This window comes from Prosopis cineraria, unplaced genomic scaffold, assembly GCF_029017545.1.
Source record: "Prosopis cineraria cultivar Desert tree isolate PC_DT_omini unplaced genomic scaffold, ASM2901754v1 PC14, whole genome shotgun sequence".
NCBI lineage: Eukaryota > Viridiplantae > Streptophyta > Magnoliopsida > Fabales > Fabaceae > Prosopis > Prosopis cineraria.
Window position 1 is genome coordinate 14,461,190 of NW_026555345.1, and position 20,088 is coordinate 14,481,277.

Consider the following 20,088-nt stretch of genomic DNA (forward strand, 5'->3'; position numbering starts at 1 on the left):
GAGTTATATGTAGCTTACCTGACAAGTTATCGATTAGAATCACCTTCTAATGATTTGAAATGGCTTGACTTAGCTTCTCAGCCCTTCACCTCTCCTCTCTCATGTGTTTCTCAGGTTTTCACTTCTAAAACTCACCAAATTTCATGACTTAAGAAGTGATTTTCTAGTCTATGCGCTGCGGCACATGCAACACAAGCTGCGGCCCGTGGCACAATGAGATTCATTCTTACCACGTGCACTTGCTTTGACCCGAAACGCACTCTTCTCACTCATATCTACCCATACAACACACCAATAAGTCAAATCATCAAGTAATCATCCGCATCTCTAATCCCACACTTATTACCATCCTCCTATGATTAACTACCAAACTCGGGATTAAGAAATTCAAGATGTTACAATGCACAAGCTGAATTCTATAGCTGTCATTTGACAACTCAAATGATGAACTTTCAGCGTGTGCTATTTTCACATACGATGTCCAATTAGAGTAATTCAAGCGCCCACATGTAGTTTATCTCAAAAGCTAACTAATGAGATAGGTTTAGATATGATCCAATGGTCTAATCAAATTTTGGACACCTCAGGTGCAAAACTTCACTTTTTATAAAAATTTAATGCACCTAAGTGTTTAAATCAATCCCTCAATCTCATTAGACTATACTGAGCCTTGAACTAACTCCAAAATGACCTATTACACATGATTGATCACATTTTATATCATATACACACATATATCACAATTTGGCCATTCTACGACCCATTTCCACAAACATAGATTTTTCTCAATTTGGCACAAACTAACCTACTTGGCCATTTTCCTTACAAAATCACCGCTTTACATATTTACCACATATTCACAACTTCAATCTTAGCCCAGTCAAGCATTTCGCCACATATTCTCACATATGGGCTAAGATTCACAAAAATAACTACAATTCTCTACAAATCACCACTTTAAAATGTATGCAATTCTTATGACAACTTATTTACACGTTATTCACATTAATTTAGTTCATTACACAAACTCAAAGCTTTCTATGACAACGGCACTACTATGCTAGTCCAGACTCTTTTTCCTTATCCAACTCACTGCTCTGTCCTATAAAAATATAACCATGGGGGTGAAATAAAAATCTTAGTATTAGAATAACTCTCTATTATTGACTATCACATTCAACTATATAAAAGTATAGCATAATATACCATTAAACATAGCATATCCACATGTTTCATTTTGAATCATAACAATATATATCATTTCACTTCTTTTACAACTATATTCATCACTTTTCACTACTTTTCACATATAGTATGATCATTACTGATCGAACCTCCAAATTACCCTAACTTGAAACTATAGTTTTGCCTTAGACTAATATATACTCTTATTGGCCCTGAGCTCACCTTCAGTGGTAGAATCACTTAGTCAAATGTATTTTATCTCACTTTTAGACTATGGTTTCCCCTAATGTACATAATAAGATGTTATTGACTCTAACACTGCATCATATTAATACTAAAGAGTCCTAATCTCTAACACCACATCTCAATAGGTACTAAGTAGATAATCTCCAACATCACACCTTAAAAGGCACTAAGGAGATATAATTCTCCAACAACACACCCTGTCGGGCACAAAGGAGAATAATGCCATATGATCTTTCTCGACATCTCCATACTTTGGGTGAACTCTCACTCTTATTTTCAGAGCTAATCACAGGTTTCCATTCACTACTACACATGTATCCACAATACTTAACACACACGGGCGCGCGCACACATATATAAAGTATGAAATCACATGTTTAAACCTATCTATTTGATCAAAAGCTATTTCCATGCAATATTCACAAAATGACATAAATTATACTTAGTTTAAAAACATTGTCATGCACTAAATATCATACTTACACATAGTTACAATAAATAGTAAAATAGAGGAAGTTATTCGATTACCTCGACCCTTCTGTTATAAGAAAGGTTACCCGTGGATTTTAATTTCCACTACAACTCATCATAAGCTTCCTTTCTCAACTCACAAGCGAAATATGCCAATTTACACGCAATTGGCATTATTAGTTAATTGATTCCATTGACCATAAACACTAAATTGCTACTATTAGCTATACTTAGCCATTCAATCCTTCCATTAACCAATATGAGTTCACTACCATTCAATTACCACTTTCAATCACTTTTAACAATCCCATTTGACTCACACACGACTTCACCCCTAAATTTCTTTAAAATTAGGGCTAAATTGCACTTATGGGTTTAAAACTCTACTGTTTAACTCTAAACCAGTTACAAAACTCTAATTTAACTTCCGAAAACCTTTTCATTTTTATAGAGTAAGAAACAAACCCCTTAAATTTTCTCGATTCAATTCCTCTATAACTCATATCTAGAGAAATTATAGTAAAATTGGAGGTAAGGGATATATAAAGCTTATTCGATAAGTTACTAGTCAGAATTCTCGCCCAAGCTCTAATAAACTCTTGCCCTATTAGAGGAATGCCCTACTCTCTCCTCTTCCTCATGTTTATTTGCTTCTTTCCTCCAAAATCATGAGCTAACCACATATTAATTAGGTCATTTTCTGTGTTATGCATTGCGGCGCAGGCAGCATCAACTGCAGAGTATGGCACAGTGAGGAGAATCCTTATCACCCGCGCACACTTCAACTCGAAATGTGATCTTTCCACTCATATCTGCCTATTCAATATTTAAAGGACATAAATCGTTAACTAATCATCCAAATATCTAATCCTTTACTAATTAGAACTTTACCCCTGATTAATATCTGATCATAGGATTAGAAATTCAGGATGTTACATTTTGACAAATTTTCCCTCCTCAAACACTTAAAGTCCCAAGTTGAAAACTTAGGATGTTACAAAGCACTTCTAGAAAAACTGTGCCACACGCCGTAGCATATGTGTCACACGCTATGGCATCGGGCACAAAGAAGGCATTCCCTTCTCTATTTCGTGCACTACAGCGCATAGTGCTATATTAGCACACTGTAGAAACTGTTAAAAATCAAAAATTTTCTATGCATATAACTTTAAGGACACTACTTTGATTTGAATGATTCAAGTATCCATATAAAACTTATTTTGAAATCTAGTCATAGGCTTTGGTTTGGTATCAAAACTCCTCAGCATGAGAATTTTGTCCATTAAAACCCATTTTTGGGCAAACTATTATTTCCAAATTCCAAACATATTTACAAACCGATACTAAAGCTTCAACTCATAGTGTGGGGCACTTACCAACTCAAACATATGCCAAACAACAATAGCTCTCTATCACACGACACTTGCATATAAACTTTTCCATAGTTGAGTTATAGTCACCCAACACAGTTATATATATATATGTGAGATGCAATATATTGATGAAAACACAATTATCATTTTTTTTTAAAAAAAACTCAACACTTCTTAATCACAATATAAAAATCATGATTGTCACAAAACTAGCTCATGGCCTTTAACAAGTTTTCATCACAATGATAAGAGTCACATGCTCAATAATAACTCAAATGCCCTAAAGTTGGCAAATGTACATAAACTAAATCAAAAATGGCTAAATAGGCCAAATGGTGTCAAATCATACACTAAGGTAAGCTTTTAGTGCTTCCCCAACCTAACTATTTCTTGTAACATTATTAACCATGATGAGTGAAACTTAAAAGCCTCAATAACCAAGATTAATGTGCAACTATGTATGCAATGCAACCTATCATGTGATTACTAAGTAAGGCATACAAGAATATTTCCAAACAATAAATATCTAGACAAAAGCCAAACAATTTACATTTTAGCATGACAATATGTTATATCCCTCCAAACTCCATTTTTAGAACCAAATCACCTGGCCAAAAGTAGGTTAGTCCAAGCTAGTAGTCACTCATTAGGTCCAATAAGGGCTTACCACATGGTAGAATATCAACTCTAAAAAAAAAAAAAAACTAGACAACACATATTTTCCAAACAAAACCAAGCATGTCATGCTTCTAAACAAGTAGACAAAAACATAACCGAACGATTTATATGTTTTTAACAACATTCATAACCAAACAAAATACATATATTTTACCTGTGCAATAATCATTCCACTTATCAATTATTTTCTAAACAATAGAAACATGCTTTTTTCAATGCATTCATTTCCAAACAAAACAAACACACATAATAAATCACAAAGCATGCATAATCACATATTAAAAGTGGTTACCTTGATTTCTGGCAATTAAAACTTCCTATACAAGAGCATATTTACCCTCCTCGGTGTTTCTACTATAATTTACATACCATACAGTATTAACTATAGTTAATAAGGTGCTAAACCCTCATTTCACCTTCACATAACCCAAATCATTTCACCAAAGCTAAGGTTTTAGATCTAATCCTTCCATCACCTCAAACCATATGCAAACAACTTAGACTAAACTTATTTAACCTTAAAAACCTATAAATTTTGGATCTAGTGGCTGGGGTACCAACAAAAACGAAAAATCCTAACTCGCCCATAGTGAAAAATAGCTTAAAAGGAAGACAAGAGGGTAGAGAAGATATCAATGAAGTTACCTTAGTCACTTGGAAGCCAAAAATTGCGCATGATGAATTCTCTTGACCAAACCCTAGCATAACATTAAATTTTTACACCAAACCCTCACTATTTTCTCTCTTCTTCTGTTTGATTTTTGAACAGCCATCAAGTGCATATTTCATCCATGTGCCACGACATATGTATCAGGTGTCGTAATGCTCAATACAATAACACTACACTTAATTAGGCTCCATTATTTAGCCCCAGTCTAGCTTAATACCTATTTTAGACCTTATTTAACTTCCATATATATGTTTAACCTCAAACAACCTTTACAAATTTAATATTTAATGAAACCTTAAAATATTATCACTTCTCAATTAAAATTCCTCAATAAACCTTGATTTCACAATTAGTTATTACAACTAATCTCTCATTGAGCTTTGTTGTGGTTTTGTATCTCATAGTTAACGTTGTCCTCAATGTCTTCGAAATCGCGGCACTAGTCATCTTCCTCACAACCAAACCATGGAACTGTATTTTTGACATCCCTAATACGAGCGCTACATTGGGCACTTCAACTCCTAGGAGTATCTTAACGACGATCTTGTTTTGCTTGCGAATTTCTCAAACCATAATAGGAAAATTGTCATGAGATTTGAATTTCAAGCTTTTCTTTGCTGATATATAGAGTCCTATCGAATTAGGTGATTTTTTCTTGACTTCTCTCTGGTCTACTTTTTTTTCTGTTTAAATTGAGGGCATTTTGATTATTTAACTAAGAAAGTTTATTTGATTTATGTATTTTGAGCATGTTATTTCACAATTGTTTGGATGTGAACAGAAAATGCGTACAGTGGTCCCCGAATTGAAATTCTCTCTTAAAAATACCCCATAGGTTGATTAAAAAAAAAAAAAAGAAATGATCTCGAGAAAAGGTGAAGGATCTGTTGCTTCGCCGCTGTCAGCTCGCGGGTTCGCCGTTGCTCCGACGTGTTGCTCCCCGCGAGAACACAGCAACCCCGGTCGTCCGTGATTTCCCGTCAGTTCGTGCGTTCCAGTCTCGAGTCCGATCAGCGCGTCACTGTCGGAGTTCGTCCCTTCCGATCCGCTTTGAAGTTCGTCCTTGCGCGTCAGCTCTTCGTCCCCATCAGTTCGGCGCAATCCAGATCTGATTCCGCCGCCCATTTGAAGTCAGGTTCCTGTTCGAACCTCGTCCCGTTCAATTCATCGGTAATGCGAGTCGACCGCCACTCCTCTTTGCTTCTCCTTCCTTTGTGCATTTCCTATTGCTACTTTGATTCTGGTATGTTAATTTTTTTTTTTTTTTACAAAATTTATTTCATATGTAGACTTCGATATGGTATGAAAGACAATTGTGGATGAACAAAGTATGATGGAAATGAAGACAGATTAAACAAATGCATCTTGAACTTTTGGGTTCGCTCGGATGTGAATGCATGAACTGTGTGTATTAAGATGTAATTTCAGATTTCTTAATTGATCGGACGATAGTTTCACTCTTTTATTCTTTTTCTTAATCTTTGAATGGTGGAATGCTGATATTATTTTGTTTAAGATTTGATTGAATGGTGGAATGCTTATATTATTTTCGTTAAGCTTTAATTTGATTGAACTTGGAAGTGATATATTTAAGTTAACTTCTTGAATAGAATTGTGAAATTTGACTATTATTAAATGAGTGGGATGCCAATCTTTTAGACTTTGCTGAAATTTAGTGTCACAGAGTTGATATTACACCTTTTTGGCTTTTGTTTTCTTTGGAAATATTATGCTTTTTGTTCTCAAGGACAATACAAACCAGCGGTGTAATTTAGAAATAGATGGATAGGAACACGAGTTTGGCGGTACAAGATTTGAGATCTGAATGGTCAGCTACTCACAGAATTGATAGTACACCTTTTTGGTTTTTGTTTTCTTTTGAAATATTATGGCTTTGTTCTTGGGGACAACACAAAACCAGCGAAGTAATTCACAAACAGATAGATAGAGACACGAGAGAGCACGTGCAAGGGATTCAATTCCCTTTATGCAAATGACCTGCCTAATAAATCGACCTCCTTGCCCTTTATAGACATAAGGTTTTCAACAGTCACTAACAAACACCCCTATATGATTTCTTATTTATTTTACGATTATCATATTAATATGCCACAATGAACATAAACAGGGGGAGAAAATAAACTATACTAGCCATTGATAGTAACGGAAACAATTGACACTCATAATTCACCAGCTTTGCTCTCTTCTGAAGCCTAATCTTTTTATGTGCAATTCTTCTCAGCCTTTCAATATTTTGAGTCTCCATGGCATCCGAGATAAGGCATCTCAAGATGCAAACGAAGATTCTTCCTTTCCTTTTCTGGACTACAAGAAGATTTGGCTCTCCGCATTACTTTGAAGGCTACCCTTTGATAAGCTGCTTCCATCAAAACTTGCATTCTTGTAGAAGCTGCAATTTCCATACCCATAAAGTTGTGAATTTTATCTCACCAACAAGGATGCATCTCCATGCTTCATTATTTTGTACTCTCATTCGCCTATACTTGGCATGTGGAAAGTTTGTCAGGGCTTCTGATGCCTTCTTTTATATGCGAAGTCTTGGTCTTGTTCCTACATTGCCTATGTGGAACCGGCTTTTATGCGAATTCAATGTCGCAGGCTTGGTTTCTCAGGTAAGAGTTCTGTATTCTAATATGGTCTCGTGTGGGATTATGCCAAGTGTTTACAGTGTTAATATATTGGTTCACTCACTGTGCAAAGCAGGGAATCTGGATTTGGCTTTAGGATATCTCAAGACAAATGTAATTGATACTGTTACCTATAACATCATCATTTGGGGTTTCTGTTCCCAAGGATTAGCAGATCAAGGTTTTGGGCTGTTATCTGAAATGGTTAAAAAGGGCATCTGCATCGATCATTTTACTTGCAATATACTTGTTAAAGGGTATTGCAGAATTGGATTGGTAAAGTATGCAGAGTGGGTGATGCATAATTTAGTAGATGGGGGGGTTCCACTGGACATTATTGGTCTTGACACCTTAATTGATGGATATTGTAAAGCTGGGTTAATGAGTCGTGCCCTGGCTTTGATGGAGAATAGATGGAGGGATGGTCTTCTGCCTGATATTGTTAGTTATAATACTTTTCTTAATGCTTTTTGCAAAATGGGTAATCTTGTAAGGGCCAAGTCTCTTACTGATGAGATTTTTGGCTGTCAAACGAATATAGAATATGAGCAGTATGAAAATTATGGTATGCAAAATTTAGATGGGAACAGAGATTTGCATCCAACCCTCACAACATATACTATGTTAATCACCGCACATTGCAAGCAACAAGGAATTAAAGAGGCCTTTTCTCTGTACAAGCAAATGATTAAGAATGGGATAATTCCTGACGTGGTTACTTGTAGTTCTCTTCTTCATGGGCTTTGTAGACATGGAAGATTAAATGAAGCAGCACTGTTATTGAAGGAGATGAATAAAATGTGTTTGAATCCTAATCACATCTCATACTCTATCATTATTAACTACTTGTTCAAATCAGGAATGTTAGTGGAAGCTTTGAATCTTCTAAGCCAGGTGGTTGTTCGGGGCATTTCCTTTGATCTAGTTCTGTGTACAACCATAATGGATGGTCTTTTAAAGGTTGGAAAGCTCAAAGAGGCTGAGGATATGTTCCAAACTATTTTAAAACTTAATCTTATTCCAAACTGTGTGACCTACTCTGCACTCCTTGATGGGTATTGCAAATTAGGAAACATGGACTGTGCAGATTCGTTCTTGCAAAAAATGGATGGGGAACATATTCTTCCAAATGTTGTTACTTATTCTTCTATTATAAACAGATATGTTAAAAAGGGAATGCTTAGTGAAGCTGTTAATGTGTTAAGGAAGATGGTCAAAAAAAATATTTTGCCAAATCTTTTTGTTTATGCAATTTTATTAGATGGCTATTTCAAAGCAGGCGAACAAGAAATTGCATTTGGTTTCTATAAGGAAATGCAATCACAGGGATTGAAGGAAAATAATATAATATTTGATGTTCTATTGAACAACTTAAAAAGACTTGGAAGGATGGATGATGCTAAGTCATTAGTGCAAGATATGTGCTCGAGGGATCTTTCACCAGATTTGTTTAACTACACTTCTCTAATGGATCTCTACTTCAAAGAAGGAAATGACAAAGCAGCCCTATGTGTACTCCAGGAAATGGAAGACAAACATATAAAGCTTGATGTTGTTGCCTACAATGCTTTAATCAATGGCCTTCTGAGGTTGGGGAAATATGAACCTCAGTCTGTGTTTTCAACTATGCTAGAGTTGGGTTTGGTTCCAAATTGTGCTACATATAACACTGTAATTAATGCATACTGCAGAAAAGGGAACATGGAAAATGCTTTGAATTTCTTGAATGAGATGAAGAGCCATGGGATAATGCCAAATGCAACCACTTACAGAATTCTGATATTTGGGCTTTGTAAAACTGGGGCAATTGAAAAGGCATTGGATGTTTTGAATGAAATGTTGGTTATGGAGTTTCCACCTGACTCTAACGATCATAAGTTTCTGCTTGAAGCATCTTCAATGGGTAGGAAAGCAGATGCAATTTTGCAAATTCACAAGAGACTTGTGGATATGGGACTCAAACTTGATAGAACAGTGTATAACAATCTTATCACTGTACTATGCAGGTTAGGGATGACTATTAAAGCAACTTCTGTTCTTAATGAAATGGTGGGAAGAGGAATTTTAGCTGATACTGTAACGTACAATGCCTTTATCCGTGGTTACTGCATAAGTGGCAATGTGGATAAAGCATTAGCTACTTACTCACAGATGTTGGTTGATGGAATCTCTCCAAATGTTACTACTTACAATTGTCTTTTAGGGGGTCTTTCAACTGCTGGTTCTATGGGAGAAGCGGATGACTTGCTTAGTGAGATGAAGGAAAGAGGACTTGCTCCAAATGCTGCTACTTATAATATATTGGTTTCTAGCCATGGTAAAGCTGGAAACAAATTGGACTCCATAAAGCTTTATTGTGAAATGATAAACAAAGGTTTTGTTCCCAACACTGGAACCTATAATGTGCTTATTTATGATTATGCTAAAGCAGGAAAGATGCGCCAAGCTAGAGAATTGTTGAATGAGATGCTGTCAAGAGGAAGAACTGCTAATTCTTCAACATATGATATTTTGATTTCTGGGTGGTTCAAATTGTCCAATCAGCCAGAGCTGAATAGGGCACTTAAATTGTCATATCAGTCTGAGGCAAAAAGATTATTAAGAGAAATGTATGAAAAAGGATATGTGCCATCTGAGAGCACCCTTTCATCCATGAGTTATCACTTTTCAAAGCCGGGAAAAAGGTCTGAAGCTAAAAGGCTGTTGAAGGTTCTTAGCAAAAGAAAGAATGAGTGAGAAATGGTGTAGTAGGCATATTACAGATAATTAAATTACGTGAAACTGCAGCTACAACAATTCTTAGGCACCTGAGTCCTCAAATGTTCAATAATGTCTTGTGAGGATGAGAAAATTGGGGGGAAGACCGAAGGAGCACTCAAGACTTTTTTGCATTTGGCATGGAAGTGGATTTATTTTATTCAAGAATCAACTTCAGTATCTACGGGAAATCTTTGCTTATGTCAGGATTGAAAATATCAAATACTCTCATTTGAGGTGGAATTGAGTCACTCCAAGGTAATATAAAGTGAGCTAGGCCTAGAGTGAATTTCTCATGCAGCAAAAGTCAAGTGCCGCAAAGATGATGATAGTTTATCGAAGTGTGCTGAATATGATAAGCTATTAACAATGATAATTGAGAAAAATTCATCCTGAGATTTGCAGCGCTTCCAGCATTGTGCATCCAGTGATCAATCTATAGACAGAATGCTATAAGGCTACAGAATTGGGCTTTTATTCTGGCACGCTTCAATTATTTGATCAATCTTTAGAGTGTGTGCACCTTTTAGAGTTGATATTCTACGTTGGTAAGCATGTTTTTCTTTGATCACTGTCAGCGTGAATTCTTTCTTACACTATTGCCAGATTCTCTGACATTAGATGTATAGAGCTAAAGATGCTTAGAATATGCTGCTCTGGAGTTTGAGTAATGTCTTCTTGAAGCTCCTATTAATAATAAAATAACTTGAAGCCACACTAGTACAAAAATGACTTTTTATAGTGATTAAAAATGACTTTTTACAGTGATTAAAAATGACTTTTTACAGCTGTTAAAGAGACGATGTTGTTTCAGGGGGTGTAGAAAGTCCATCTTTTTATATCGATTATAAACCCAATGTAAAAATTAAATTAAATTTTTTACATTGGTTATAAAGCTGATGTTGAAAATTATATACAAGAAAATAAAAAAAAATTTACTTTAACTTTTAACACTGGTTGGGCTCCCAACCGGTGTTAAAAGTGTACTTTTTACACCGGTTATTATCATAGCCGATGTAAAAAATATTATATTTTACAACGGTTATGGTAATAACCGATGTAAAAAGTATTTTATTTTTTTATACTATATTCATTTTATTGATTTTACCCATTCCTGTGCATAAAAATTGCCAAATCAAATAGCTCAATTAATTTACAATTGTTAATCAAGTATTTATCAACTATACAAAGCTATTTAACTATTAAAAAAATTAATAATTGTCTAAATTGTCAAAATTGCCATTCCTATGCATAAAAATTGCCAAATCAGACAGCTCAATTCATTTACAATTGTTTATTAAGTATTTATCAACTATACAAAATTATTTAACTATTAGAAAAACTAATAATTGTCTAAATTGTGTCAACTATCAAAATTAAAACATGTCTAAAAGTAACAAAATTGAAACTTTGGTCACTCCACCCAGCTCTTGCCTTTAAGGCAACTAGTTTTAACACCCCAGATAACAAACTAAAATAGTGCACCCCGGGTATAGAGACTTCTCTGCGTCAGTGCACAAGTTATCATACACATGTGCTCGTTCACAAGCCTCTTCCCCAACATCATGGATCATATCCTCTAACCGATCTTCATTCATTTCTACTTCATCATCAAGATTATCCACTCCCACACATTGAGATGTGTTACTATAATTTTTCAATCGTTCACCCTGCCAAATTCATATTGTATAATTTTTGCAAATCCCATCACAAACTAAGTGCTCTTTTATTTCGGCAATACCTAGTCTCCTCTCATTTAAACAATTAATACAAGGACAATAGAACCTTTCACTATTGTCAACAGCATTTTTCTTAGCAAATTTCAAAAATTCTTTTACTCCATTATCATACTCGTCACTCGTTCGTCTAGTATTCATCCAACTACGATCCATGTGTCACCTCCTAAAGAATATAACTAATGTTATTACCTTCAAACTATTTCAAGAAACTAAGTTCCTAATTAAATTAAGATTTGAAAAAATTTTGGCAAAGTCTCTCCTGAAAATTGGATCTCCCAAGGCTTTAAAAAAAATTTATAAGAGAAAATTGACAATTTTAAACCAAATAAATGATCACATGCAACTATCTGAGGCTTATGAAGCCACTAACAGCACTCCCAGTAACAATCAATATCATTAAAAACTAAATTTAAGCAAATTAGAAGAAAGAATGAATTCAAAAAAATTTCGACAGAGTCTCCCCTAAAAATTAGACTTATCAAAAGTTTTAGAAAATTTTACACTAGAAAATTGACAATTTTAAACCAAATAAATGATCACATGCAACAACCTGAGGCCTTATGAAGCCACTAATAACACTTCCAGCAACAATCAATATCATAAAAAACTAAATTTAAGCATTATAAAATTTAAAATTTCATATTCAACACATACCTGAGTGTGGCAACTGCAACAATGGCTCAACACTAAGAGAGTAAGGAAGGGAGAAGGAGTGGTGGCAGGGTAGAGGCATTGAGGAGGGGGGGCAAGAGAGAGGGCGGGGGGGGGGGGGGGGGGGGGGGGGGACAAGGGGGATGGGGGCGGCTGAGGGAGGGGGAGGGGGAGGGGGCTGGGTGGACGAGGGGGAGGGGTGTCAGCGAGGGAGTGGAGATGAGGGGGAGGGCGCGAGAGAGAACTGAATGGAGAGGAAGGAGACAAGAAATTTAAAAAACATTTTTTACACCCGGTGCTTGGCCACCCGGTGTAAAAAGTGTCAAATAATTTAATATAATTACAAAAATGCCACTACCTTTATTTTTTACACCGTTTGCCTTCCAACCGATGTAAAAAGTACCCCGTAAATTTTATATTTTGTACTAGTGCCAATTGCCACGATAGAAAAGGGACTACCATATTAGAAAGAATTAAACATCACAAATTAAACCTACAATGGTAATTTAAGAGTATACTAAATAAATAATTGTGTATCTAATAGGATCCTATACAAGGTGAGATTAAAACTCCAAAACATTGAGATAAGTCTTAATTAGTGTTGAAGCAGGGTTCCCAGGGATAAAAGTGTCCAAAAAACAAGTTTGTACAAGGTAGAAATGTCAAAAAGACCATTTTAGAAGCAAAATTTAAGAACAAGGACATACATGGAAAAACGTCACCATGCACTGCTGCTAACACATCATGTGCCGTGACGGACGACATAGAGAAGACAAGTCGGGGGCAATACCTTGCTATGTCATGCGCTGCTATGCTCTGCCAGCAAATTTGACAGAATGAACAGTAAAGTTAACTTTAAAGATACATTACTTTCGATATACAACTTCAAATTGAGTGATTCAAGTGTCTACATAGAGCTTATGAAGAAAACTAGCTATTGGGTTTGGTTTGACATAAAAATACCAACATATGGTAATTTTTTCTACAAAATACAATTGTGGAGACAAAACAACCATTTTATCCAAACAACTGCTATTTTTTCAACCCCAAAGCCAATTCTAGACAAGGGACCATTTGACAACATCCAAATTACACTATATGACTCATTCAAATCATCACAAAATTTATACTTGCATAACCACTTAAATCCACTTGTTGGGTTATAACCACCAAATACAATTCATATGAAAGATGATTTAAAAGCTTTTCCAACATTGTCATAGATCTCATGCATACTTAAAATATTTCAACCTCTTCAAACAAGCCTCTTGTTGGGTTTAATGAGGGCATTCCCCATGTCACCAGACAATTTTCGAACGATAAAATTCTCCGAGCACTTTTCCAAACCTGAACAAGTCATGCGTACAAGATTTCCAAATAATTACAATTCCAAACAATTAAATTATGCTTCCAAATGCGTTTATTTCATACTCAACATATACATAGTTTTCATCCCACTTGGCAATATTTTCACAAAACAAAGCATCATATTCCATTTCCAAACAATATTTCCAAACAAGACAAGCACACAACAACCAATTACACGCACAAAATCACAAATTAGTAAAGTTACCTTTGTTCTTTAGCAAAATACTTCCCTTGACAAGTGGTAGATCACCATAGCCTTTACCTACAACACAATCTACATAATTTCCAATGCCAAGCATAGTTAATATCAAGCTCAAAACACTAAAGCATAGTTAATATCGAGCTCAAAACACTAATTTCACCCTCATTCTACAGTTAGGTTAATTAAGCTCAACACCCAAACACTCTCCTTTATAAGTCAACATTCAAATTTAGTATTTTCTACCATCATTAGCCTTAATACCCATATTTATTCATCCATGATTAAAATCTTACTCATAGCTCACCCAAACAAATCTGGGTTCCGATTTAACCTATCCATTACAATACCTATTATCAAAATCATCTAGTATACACTTATTTGTCCTCAAGTAAATGCTTAAGTTCAGACCCAAACCCTAACATTTTCCCAACTCAAACTTGCTTAAGATGAAGATTAGGAAGTAGAAGAGAGGTTAGAAGGGTTACCTTTGCCATTTGGAATCGCAAATTTGTGCCCTAGGGGTGGGAACCTCCAAACCCAAGTAGAGCACACTCATTTCGCAGCCAAACTTGCTATTTTCCTTCCTGTCTTTTTGTTTTGAACAGTCTAGAGTATTTAAAATTTGGACACGTGTGTCATGGCACACAGTATAGAGGCACCACTCAACCTTAGCCCATGCGTTTGGGCCCAAATCTGGCTGATTATCCTATTTTGGACCCTCTTCAGCCTTAATAATTAACCCTAGGCCCAATTTGAGTTACAATTACAAGGCCTAAACAACTCAATTAACCTCAGTTAACCTTAATCAAATTTCAACCCTCAAATAAATCCCTAAATTAAAAATTAGAATGTTACACAAGATGTAGGTGCGAACATCATTAGGGTTTCTGAACTGCAAGAGTGTGTTAGAGCTATTTAAGATTGCATGAGGTCTGAAAATGATTGTGCAATGGAACTGTAGTGGCTTTTGGATACCGTATTGAATCTGATGAGTTCTAAAGAACTATTCGATCCAATTGGCTGAATCAAGTCTAGTAAGTAGTTTTAGTCACACTTTGTAAATTATTTTTAAAATGAAAATTTATGTCTACTGTAATATATTATAGAAAAATGCAGTTTCGCATCTTTGTTGTCTCCAGGATACAAATTGTCCCTTGTATTGTAGAGCATTTAGGTTGGTGGGTAGTTAGTCAATATATCCTTTAAATCTTATGGAGCCACGCAGAGCTACAGATACTGCGATGGATCCTCTCACATTTAACTATAGAAGTGAATAGTGATGACTACTAGGCCTTTGCATTAGCTGATCTCTTTTTCACTTCCCTTTCTTTCAAATTTATAATCCAAAATGGAAGCTGGTACTTTTTGACTTCCTTCTCTTTTAAATTTTAGTTCACTCTTCTTTCAAATTTCAAAATCCAAAATAAAAGGTGCCTTTTCAATTCCCTCTCATGAATTTCAAAATTCAAAATGGATTCCTTTTTCTGGTTTTTTTTCTGCCCCTCTCATCTCTTCCATTTCTGAATATCAAGTTGATACTCTACCTCATTTTTTCTTCATGCAACTCACTTCAATTGGAACTGGTGTTATTGGAGATGATAAAGACTATCGCCTAAAAGATTGTTGCTGCAATCCTGGAAATGAAATTGTCCTCTCTAACTTGGCGAGCATTGTCTCCAGTCTGTCAACGTAGCTGCCAAGAAGATTGATCTTCATTCACATGTTCTGAAGATGGTGCAGCAACCTACATGGTATGGTTCTTGAACTTTAATTCGTCAATAACTGGGAACTATGCTCTCTGTTTTTATTTTTTATTTTTAATTTTTTTTAAAGTCTTGAATCTGTAAAATCTTTATGCTTTCACATCTATTCCTCTTTCTTTCTTCTCCTTCTTGTTTTTTTTTTTTTTAATGTTTCACTAAAGGATATAATGATGATTTGTAAAATTATTTTTGTAAACTTTATTCTGAATTTTTGCAGGTGGTGTTCGGTTTGGTCAGTTTCGTCCACTGGTGGGAGATAATTTTTCTGCGAGACTTACTAACAAGTGATTCCGATAGCTTAGGCTTACATTTAGGTAATCTGCTTATTCATGCTCTTTCCATAGGCTTCGTGCCTTTTGACTTGTACATAATTTCTAAGTGGTAATGACTGGTATATTAAGTAGAATATAATGCGTTCTGGGCAGCTCTATTTCGATTTGTGATTGTTTGCTCTTTGATTTGTTGCAGCTATGGTGCCATTCTTGATAGAATGCTTTATTTATAGAGACAGGATCCGGTGGAGCAGATAATAGGATGCATTGTTGATTCTGGAAGGGGTGAACCATTTAATGCGCAGGTTTTTTATTTGGAAGTGGCCCGCTTGATTTTTTTTTTTCCTTCCCCTTTTTAATCCTCCTTAACCATTGGCAATGTATTTTTTCGTTAAGCATTTATATTCTTCATTTAAACAATCATATTTTGACAGATTCCCTATTTATACATTCTCTATTCAAGCAATCTTATTTTGATAAATTCTCTCTTATAGATCAACATTTTTCCTTTCTACTTACAGTTTTGATTAACTCATTTAGAAATCAGGAATTTTTTTTTTTCTACTTACAGTATTGATTTACTGATGTTTTGTATCTACAAATGATCAAATGCTTGTTTGAGGATTTTTTCCCCTGCAGTTTAAATGCAGTACCCTTCTTACATTACAATGCCTTGTTTCGATTATTCTACAGCAAATACAATAGAAAATAAATATCATTTTAAACGCAATCTTTTTTTATTTAAATCTTGTGATCGCTGACTCTCCCTCCTAATATTCTAGACCTCTCTTGTCTACCTATATTATCATCTAGTGTTTATTTCTTCTGCCTGCACGTGGAGCGGTGGAGGAAATACGTGGAGAGAAAACTAGAAGCGATAAAAAATAATAAATTGGCTCTTCAAGGCACCAAACACTGCTATATATATGTTGGTGCATCAAGTGTGTGCGCGCGCATTGGAGAAAGAAGAAGGAGTTTGTGTGGCGTGTTAAAATCAAGATGGAAGAGAGAGAAGAAAATTTGGATGCATCCTTATTTCACTTTGCAATAAAAATTTCTTTTCATTTGAAGAAATTGGTTGAGTAATTGATAACTCAGCTTCAAATTTTTTATTTAGAGTATGTACAGGTACACATAAGGAAATAGGGTGAGGGAAATGGTTAGATATGATGATATCTGTTGAGAGAATTGGATATGATCATATCTAACGAGAGAATTAGATATAATCATATATGATATAAAAAAATAAAGATTAAAACTAATTAATTCTAAGATCTGGTATGATCAGATTTGATCTTAAGTTTGAAATTTGAATTAAAAATAAAAATACAACACTCCCCTTTAAATTAGAGAATAGATGCTCATCATTCTCAGCTTGCATGTTAAAATTTCAAACATAGCCTTGGATAGCTCTTTGGCGAGCACATTAGTCATTTGCCGTTGGGTGGAGTTATGAGTAACACCAATTATCTTGCTATCAATCTTCTCCTTGATGAAATGTCAGTCTATATCTGCATGCTTTGTTTTGTCATGATGAATAGGATTCTTAATAATTTTAATAGTTGTTGTGTTATCGCATGATAGATTGGTCCTTCATGAGCTGCTTCATGGGCTATTTTCAGCGCATTGAATACTCTGTCAAGCCATATGCCTTCACATATCCCTTAAGCCAACGTCCTAAGTTCAGTTTGAGACATATCTGTTTGTTTTTTGCTTCTCTAGGTAACAAGGTTTCCCCAGATATATGTGCAATAAGTTGTAGTAGATCCCTGTTAACCTTAGATCTGCCCAATTTGTATAAGCATAAACTTCAATTCTCTTCCGGCTACCTTTCTTGAAGAACAAACCCCTTCCTAGTGTTGCCTTCGAAAAACGTAATATTTTGTAAACAGCAGTCATATGCTCTTTATTTGGAGCACTTGTAAACTAGCTTACCACTCCCACAACATAGGGTATATCAAGTCTTATGTGAACTAGATAGATTATTTTATCCACCGAGCTTTGATATCTCTATTTTCTCACCAATGTACAATCTTGCAGCCCAACTTTAGATTCATCCTAATGGGTGTTCGTGCTGTTCCGCACCCATCATTCGGATTTCCTTAAATCAAGGGTGCACTTCCTTTGGGAAACCACTATACCATGTTTGGACCTTAAACTTCCATAACTAGAAAATATTCTCTAGGTCTTTGATCTCAAATTCAGTCGCTAGAGCTTTCTTCAAGCTCTTTGGCTCCCCTATATCATTCCCTATAATGACTATATCATCAACATAAACAACTGTGGAAAATTTGAATTTGATTTCAATTGATATGAAAATCAGAATCAATTTTATCATATTTATGACATTGATTGTATTGCATTTATTATATATTATGTACCTGATTGTATAAATGTACTTCCATTCTATCTGAAGGAATCAAGTAATGAGACATACAATTTTTTCTCTCCAGTATTTCTACATGGTATTAGAGCTTCTGGCTTTGTATGTATAGGGTTTGTGCGTCTCTATTTTTTTGCGAGGTTTCGTAAGATGACAACTGTAGAGTGTCTTTGGCCATTGATCTCGTGATGGTAGAGAGCCTAGGGAGGAGCACTAGGGCTTGATTAGCAAAACCCCTAGAAACAAAGGTGAATGGTGGTGGTGAATGTAGATTCTGCAATAGAGGTCGCCTAATGATGTGTGGCTGCGTGTTTGGCAATGACACCTTCTTCCATCAATGGTGTGACTTTTCCAGCCCAATCTTGATGTTTCCCTAGTTAGGGGAGTTCTTTTCCAACCTTGCTTCGTTATGGGTCTCTCATTCTGTGTTGCAGCTCTTTTTGTGTAGAGCTGTGGTTTTTATACCTCTCTATTATGAGGAAATTTTTTCATTCTTAGGAGTGGTAACGTGGGTACTCCTAACCACTAAGATGCATGTGACTAAACCTAAACTTGGAGCCTTAGTAGCAAAAAAGGAGAGTTTCCTTTAAGCACTAAAGACATCCCAAGATTCAACGGTCTAGAGTGTTGACTTAGGTGCATCTGACCATATAACCAGTTGTCATTAGTTGTTTACCACTTACATTCCTCATGTGGGATGTTAAAATGAAGATTGCAAATGGTTCTTTGGCCTTGGTTGCCAAAAAAGGGAGTATTCATATCTCAAATTCTATAATATTAGAATTTGTCCTTCATTGCCCAAACTTATTATAATTTACTTTAGATTAGTCAATTGATCAAATAGTCTAATTGTTTTGCTAAATTTCTCCCCTCACACTGTATTTTAGGATCTATCGATTGGTATGACAATTGGCAGTGGCAAGGAGTATGAAGGGCTATACTACTTCAAAGTTACTTGAGTAAGTAGTCAACACTCACATATTGTAAGTAACTCTGTATCTTCCGTAAACAATAATGAGTTTCTATTATGACTTAAGAGGATGGGTCACCTTAATTTCCATTACCTTCAACGACTGTTCTTCAAATCTATGCCTGAACCAAAATAAGTGCGAAATCTAGTGTGAGGTATGTGAACTCACTAGACACCATTGAACTCATTTACCTAGAGCCTAGTATACACCTACCAAACCCTTCACAACTATGCATAGTGAGGTGTAGGGATCATCTTAGGTTCCCAATTATATTAATAATAAGTGGTTCATTACTTTCATGGATGATCATACCAATCTTTGTTAGGTCTATCTGTTAAAGGATAAGTATTAAGCTTTATTTGTTTTCCCTACCTTTTATGCTATGATTAAGAACCAAATTCAATCTACTTTTTGAATTTTATGTATTGACAATGTCAACACTTTAACCAATTTATGAGTATGTTCCTCTAAGAACGTGGCATCATTTACCAAACTACTTGTGCGCATATCCCCCAACAAAATGAGAGAGACGAGAGGAAAAACAAACATGTTTTAGAGGTGGCAGTAGCTCTAATATTTAATTGTAATGTTCCAAAGTACTTATAAGGGGATTTTGTTCTCATTACTACTTATCTCATAAATAGAATGTCAAGTCATGTATTATCTTACAAATCACCCCTAAACAAACAACACAAGGTATACCCTACTTCT

General features: G+C 35.3%; 1 protein-coding gene across 6 annotated transcripts; it reads left to right on the top strand.

The window, feature by feature from the left end:
* The first annotated feature begins 5,069 nt into the window (after window positions 1-5,069).
* LOC129292777 (pentatricopeptide repeat-containing protein At5g14770, mitochondrial) lies at window positions 5,070-19,582 on the top strand. Of its 6 annotated transcripts, XR_008588996.1 has the most exons (7): window positions 5,070-5,267; window positions 5,405-5,866; window positions 6,866-10,576; window positions 15,593-15,739; window positions 15,969-16,065; window positions 16,220-16,328; window positions 19,294-19,582. XR_008588996.1 is itself a non-coding variant. In XM_054930422.1 (3 exons), exon 3 carries the CDS (start codon window positions 6,888-6,890, stop codon window positions 10,005-10,007), a length of 3,120 nt encoding a protein of 1,039 aa, XP_054786397.1. In that variant the 5' UTR covers window positions 5,070-5,267; window positions 5,405-5,866; window positions 6,866-6,887; the 3' UTR covers window positions 10,008-10,757. The 6 variants fall into 6 exon arrangements, 1 of the variants encoding a protein (XP_054786397.1); XR_008588995.1 differs by lacking the exon at window positions 19,294-19,582 and having other exon boundaries at window positions 16,220-16,518; XR_008588997.1 differs by lacking the exon at window positions 19,294-19,582 and having other exon boundaries at window positions 5,405-5,793; window positions 16,220-16,518.
* The last annotated feature ends 506 nt before the right edge of the window (window positions 19,583-20,088 follow it).